Raw genomic sequence first — 6,393 nt, 5'->3', positions numbered from 1 at the left:
CGGGGGGAGGCGGGGGATGGTTCAGGCGGTAATGCGAGCGACGGGGAGCGATGGGGAGCTACAGATGAAGCTTTGCCCGCTCACCCGCTGCTCACCTCCTGCTGTGCGGCCCGGGTTTGTAACAGGCTGTGGACCAGCACCGGTCCATGCCCCGGGCTTGGGGACCCCTGCTGGGTGGTATTGTTAATAATTCCCACTTTAATAGATAAGACAGCGTTTCATCTTAATTTCTCCTTTTATTACTAGTTGAAATTTTAAAAATTTATTGAATATTTGTATTTCTTCTTTGTTGGTGGCTTAATATTCTTTGGACAGTTTTGTTCTTGTGGTGTTTCAATTGTAGTCTTTATTTCATTTTTTTCCTTTTCCTGTATTTGCTGGAGTCATTGAATTTTCATTCCTTCATATACACTTTTTTTTTTTTTTTTTTTTTTTTGCAGTACGCGGGCCTCTCACCGTTGTGGCCTCTCCCGTTGCGGAGCACAGGCTCCGGATAAGCAGGCCCAGCGGCCATGGCCCACGGGCCCAGCCGCTCCGCGGCATGTGGGATCCTCCCAGACCGGGGCACGAACCCGTGTCCCCTGCATCGGCAGGCGGACTCCCAACACTGCACCACCAGGGAAGCCCCCATATACACTTCTTAATACATTGATTTACTTTCTATTTATATCCTTCTAGTAGCTAACTGTGGATTTTTAACATACTTACTTAGAATTATATTTTACTTATAAAGCCCAGAAAGAGAAAGCAGGTTTCTACATCATCTTTCTAAACATGACAAGAACTTGGTCATCATTTCACTTCCCTTTGTATCTACACCTGTTCCTACCCACCTCTCCCTTCTTCCATGTGGGGAATCATCTGGTATTTCAACTCCAAATTGGCATTTCAAACATTTTATTTCACAATAATTACCTAGATATTTAACAATACATTTTCCTAATTTCTCTGTTTGTTATTCCTCTTAAATTCTTCCCCTTCCTCCTAGATTTACTTGAGAATTTCCTCCAATATTTCTTTCAATGAAGGTCTTTCTGAGTCTTTGTGTTTCTAAAAATGTATGTATATATGTGTATATATTTAAAGTCCTGTGCTCAGGAATAATGGGAAGTTTTGCTAATTACTTTCTGTGGCTTTTTGCACCCTTCTACTTCCTCCTAGGTTCATTCTTCATGTAGAGAATTTCCACTACTCCTTATCTCAGAGAGGTTCTGTATTAACTTCATTTCCTTAGGAGTAAACTCCTCTATCCGTTGAATTTTTGGCTCCCTTTGGTGGTGTAATCTTTCCTCATGTTTGATGTTTCTGGGTTGGGTTCTTGTCTTTGTGCTGGAGCTTCCACTGGGATATTTGTTTGGGGGTGGGTGGCAGCTGCTGCCACAGCTAGTACTAAGGCGTGCTTTCAGTGCAGCAGGATGGAGGTAGGATGTACCGCTCGATGGGGTACCTCAGCAGCTGATCTACATCCAAAGCACCCGGTCCTTCCCAGGTGCCACCTGTGATCTGGAGCACTGCCTTTCTCTCTGTGACCCATGTATACTACTCCCAGAGAGGTTTACCCCATTGCTTCTGGTCGGTCAGCAGGGTGAGAGGACTCTTGGGTCTCCGTGAGACCCCAACTCATCATTCTGTGGTCTGTCAGCAGCCCCCGCCTGCATCAGCCTCTTGCATATGAGTGTAGAGCACTTTTCTGTGGTCACAGCCTCTAGCTGTGCTGGCTGATGCTTTTTCTCTTTGATCTAATCCTAACTGCTCTCCATCATTCAGCATCTTCTAGTAGTTTCTGTGCCCCTGATAGATTACCTTCTTGTTTTCAAATATGGCTATTTTTTTTCTTTCTTAAAAAAGAATCTTTTCTGCTATTTTGAGGGTTTTTGTAGAACGAGGAGACGATGTATGTGCTCAGTTTACTTGCCTAAAAACAGAATTCTAAATTTTATAGTTCTATCACATTTCCGACAACATGAGTCACCCTCATCTCCCCCCACCACTTCTAGGTTGTCTCATTCCTAGGTTTAGACATCACCGTGGAGTACTGGAATTTTAAAAACTTTCAGGGAAGTATGCCATGCTCATGGATTCCCAGAGGAATGCTCTTCCCGGAGACTTCTGGGAAAAGTGGGAGCTGACCGGGAAGGAAGCCCGAGGGATGGCCAGATGGACGCTGCAGGAGTGAGGCACAGAGTCAGCAAGGATCTGGAGGGTGAGCATTTGCCGAGGTGGCGCAGTGCAAGTCAGAGCAGCGATAGCGAAGTGTGGCGGGAGCCCAGAAGGGAGCAGCTCCCTTTCAAAGAGAGGCCAGGAAACTGCCGTCATGTGTTTCAGACACGAGACCCCAGCAGCCTTGTCCTGCAGACTCTGAGGTCTGGAGAGGACAGAGTCCACAGTCTGTCGTCCAGATGACCGCTGTCCTGCCCCAGTAGCCCAGCAGTGAATCAGAGTGAGCAGATGCTTCTTGACCTCTGGCTACGAAAAACCATATCCAAAGGCTGGTTTCCTGTGAAGTTACTGAAGCTTAAGTCTCAGGGGCCCTCACTTGCACAGGACCCTACCAAGGCTCTAGGAGGGTGGGAGGCACCTTGGTTAAGTGTTTACATGGTGATATGTTTTCCTTAAAATATGAAAAGATATTTTTGTAGTTTTATTTGAAAAGGACATCCAAATAATATAAGCTTTGGGTGCCAAGGAACCTGAATCTGTCCATGACTATGTCATCAAGAAAAGAAGGAGTTAGATCCAGTTAGTAGGGCAGTTGTATAGATAATGAAGCTGGAGAAAGAGATATGAAAGAAGGTAATCCACTTAGGGAAGACACATCACAGGTGGGTGGCACTGACTCAGAAACAGAAGTTTAAAAAGATCAGATGGGGCTTCCCTGGTGGCGCAGTGGTTGAGAGTCCGCCTGCCGATGCAGGGGACGCGGGTGCGTGCCCCGGTCCGGGAGGATCCCACATGCCGCGGAGCGGCTGGGACCGTGAGCCATGGCCGCTGAGCCTGCGCGTCCGGAGCCTGTGCTCCGCAACGGGAGAGGCCACAACAGTGAGAGGCCCGCGTACCGCAAAAAAAAAAAAAAAAAAAAAAAAAGATCGAATGATCTCCACGGGCTACAAGCCAGATTCCTGACAGTGATGCTCAAGGCTGAAGGGTCAATGACTGCAGCAGTGACTGATGACGTGGATGTGTATATCGGTTGTTTTTCAGGACCAGGCAGCTAAATGGCACTTGTGCCAGCTCGGTGGACATGGAGCTCTTCCTCCATTACTCCCTCATCCCATCAGTAAGTGAAGGCAGGGGAGGGCGGATGAGGGAAGAGAAGGGGAGCTGGGCTGCTCCCATACACAGTCTCCCAAAGGGATCTGAATAGGTCGGCAGAGACTTGCTCTCTTACATTATGCACTAAAAACACAGGCGGAAGAAGGCTTTGAAGGTCCCAAGAGTCAGGGGCACTGACTTTTAGGGGAGTTAAAAAAGGCTTTTCTGAGGAAGCAGTGCTGGAGCTGAGGTCTGTTGGAAGACATAATGAAGAACATTTCAGGCAGAGGGGAGAGCACGTGCAAAGGCTCCGTGGCAGGTGGGAGCCCAGAGAGTGGGAGGAGCTGAGAAGGCTGGTGTGGCTGGAGTGGGGAACTGGAGGTGGAGGTGTCTGGGGAGGTGGGCAGGGCCAGGCCGTGTATGAAGGAGTTTTGTCTTTGTTCTAAATACAGTGGGAAGTCGTGGAGTGTTTCTGGCCCAAGGATGGTGTGATCAGATTTATGTGTTGAAATGATCCCTCTGTTTGCAAGTGGGGATCAGGTTGGAGGCAGGTAAGAGAGGAGGCAGGAAGACCAGTTAGGAGATGGTTGCAGGGGTCCAGGTGAGGTGATTTTACATCATCCTAGATGATGGTGGTCACCTCCAGATGTTCAAGGGGTAAAAGCAGTAGAACCTGGTAATGGGTTGGATAGAGAGATGAGGGAGAGGGAGAGGTTGAGGATGACTCTTGGGTTTGTAATTTGCACAGCTGGAAGGATGGTGGTATCTGCCATTCACTTGTTAAGGAAAATTAGAGGGGATCCAAGTTTGGTGTGGATGAAGGAACAGGGCAGGGAGGAAAATCATGAGTTCCATTTAAGACATACTGAATTTGAGAAGCGTTCAGCACATCAAAAAGAAATGCCAACTATGTAGTTGAACATTATGATTCTGGACCATGGCTGGGCTGGAGATTCAAGTTTGTGAGTCTTCTGTGTATTTGGTGGCCATTAAAAGTGTGGACATGGATGGGATCACCGAGGAAGAGAGGATGGGGGAGTAGGAGGAGTGGTCCTTGGACTGAACCATGAGGAGCTTCACATCTGGTGGTTGGGTAAAGAATGAAACAGCAAAGGAGACTGAGAATTACTGGAAGAAAACCAGAAAAGTGTGGCTGATGGAAGCACAGGGAAGAGAATATTTCTAAGAGGAGGAAGAGGTCAACACTGAATGCTGCTGTGAGGTCAAGCAGATTTGGGCTTAATGTTTACATTTGGATTGAGCAACAAGGTGGTAATTAGTGACTTTGGCCAGAACTGCTTCCGTGGAGTATGGGAGTAGAAGCCATGTTAGGGGGTCGAAGAGCAAGTGAGAGGTGAGGAAATGGAGACAGCAAGTGTAGATAATTCTCAGGAATTTTGTAGGAGAATATGACTGAATCCACAGGAATAAAAAGCAAAGAAGGATTTGCAACCTGAAAGTTGTTACTCATTTTTTACGGATGAGGCCACTGAGGTTCAGAGAAGTTAAGTTTCCCTCTCAGCCAGTATGTGGGAGAGACTATATTTGAACCCATGTCTGTTCAGAGCAACACAAAGGAAAGCTCAGTACGAAACATTCTGGAAGCTCAACGGTGCATGCAGCCAGCTCTCCAAGTCTGGAGTTTGAGTCCTAGATATTCTGAGTGCTTTGCTCACCCACACACTCTCCTTCAGTGAGGGCACCGAGGAGCTGAGGATGAATGTTCCCTGTGACAAACTTATCTTCTCTTTCTATAGCTTTTCATCATTTTGGTCTTGTCCCTTCTCCAAAGACGAGAGCACCATAGACAGAGAGATGACGCTTCTTACCTCCTGGGGAACCGCTTCAGAATGATCATGTGAGTTGAGCCAAGGTCCATCACTACAGCTTGGGGTACTCTGTGTTTGGGACCAACACCATTTGTAAGACTAGGCTAACCACCGGTTACCTCCCCACCCACCTCTACCCCACCGTGGACAGCCCTGCCCCTCCCTGCCCCTATCCACCCAAGGCCCAGAGAGTTCAGAATTGGCTTCCAAGCTACTGCGCCCTCAGCACCCAGGGCTGCCCAGAAGTGCTTAAAACAACTCGAAGAGGCTCAGCTCACTATGGGAAAGGTCTTCCCACACTCAGCACCATGGCTACCCCAAGAAGCAGGGGGGAGAGAGTTCCCTGTCACTGGTGGCAGCAAGCCTCCTTGTTGGGATGGAAGCATGAGACATGCCCCAGGAGAGCCCACTGGACCAGGGAGCTTTCAGGGCCTTTCCGACTCTGCCATTCTGAATCTCTGCTCCCCTTCTCACATTTTTCCTTGAGTTCTAACTGTTCATCTCTCTGCCTCATCACCCTCTAATTACTAATAATGATGATGATGATGATGCAATTAGCATTTATTGCATACTGACTCTGGCCCAGGCACTGAACCATCTGCTTTGCCTACTCTACTAGGATGGACCCCAGCATGGTGGAGGTTGTTATCCTCACGTAATGGATGAGCTAGCTCGGGCTCAGAGAAGTTGAGTCACTTGCCCAAGGCCACAGAGCTACCAAGTGACAAGAGCTTTAACCCAGATCTGGTCGCTTTTGGCTCTGATTCTCCCAGTGTCATAACCTGAGAAGACTCAAGGATGTGGACACACTCAGGTCTCAGCCTTGGGCTCTGGAGAAGGGAGAGGAAGCCAGGATGTCAGGATGGAGTCTAAGGGTGATCTGACCTTTGCAGTGAGAGAAATCCAACAACAATGTCCATATACCATATACCAGCCCAGAGTAGCAAACATTCTGGTTACCACCCATTAGAGCAGTCAGCCCTTTCCAAACTGCCAGGTCTAAGCCACATTGGCTGAGGCACAGAGAGAGATTGAGGCTGGTGGATAAAGATGATCTTCAGACTTTGCCCTGGGCATTTGGCATGTAGGGCCTGGTGCAGGACTTTTTAAGTAAGACCGCTATATGGATCATGTTAAACTGCTTTGAATTCAATTAATAATGGCAGAGTTTTCTTGCTCTCTGGCCACTTTCTTATGAAAAGCCCTGCTTTCCTGAGTAGTTTTTTGTGTGTGTGTGGTACGCGGGCCTCTCACCGTTGTGGCCTCTCCCGTTGCGGAGCACAGGCTCCGGACGCGCAGGCTCAGCGGCCAT

At 48.2% G+C, this 6,393-nt stretch overlaps 1 protein-coding gene across 1 annotated transcript in view; it reads left to right on the top strand.

The window, feature by feature from the left end:
* Positions 1 to 6,393, top strand: part of LOC129392409 (stimulated by retinoic acid gene 6 protein-like) — a 54,036-nt gene that overhangs the window by 14,178 nt on the left and 33,465 nt on the right. The window contains exons 2-3 of the mRNA XM_055087088.1: positions 3,202 to 3,277; positions 5,010 to 5,110. Coding sequence (XP_054943063.1) covers positions 3,202 to 3,277; positions 5,010 to 5,110 — 177 coding nt within the window. The remainder of the gene's footprint in view (positions 1 to 3,201; positions 3,278 to 5,009; positions 5,111 to 6,393) is intronic.

Source organism: Physeter macrocephalus, chromosome 9 (genome assembly GCF_002837175.3).
Source record: "Physeter macrocephalus isolate SW-GA chromosome 9, ASM283717v5, whole genome shotgun sequence".
Lineage (NCBI taxonomy): Eukaryota > Metazoa > Chordata > Mammalia > Artiodactyla > Physeteridae > Physeter > Physeter macrocephalus.
The sequence above is the reverse complement of the archived record's forward strand: the minus strand, read 5'-3'. Positions and strand labels throughout refer to the sequence as shown.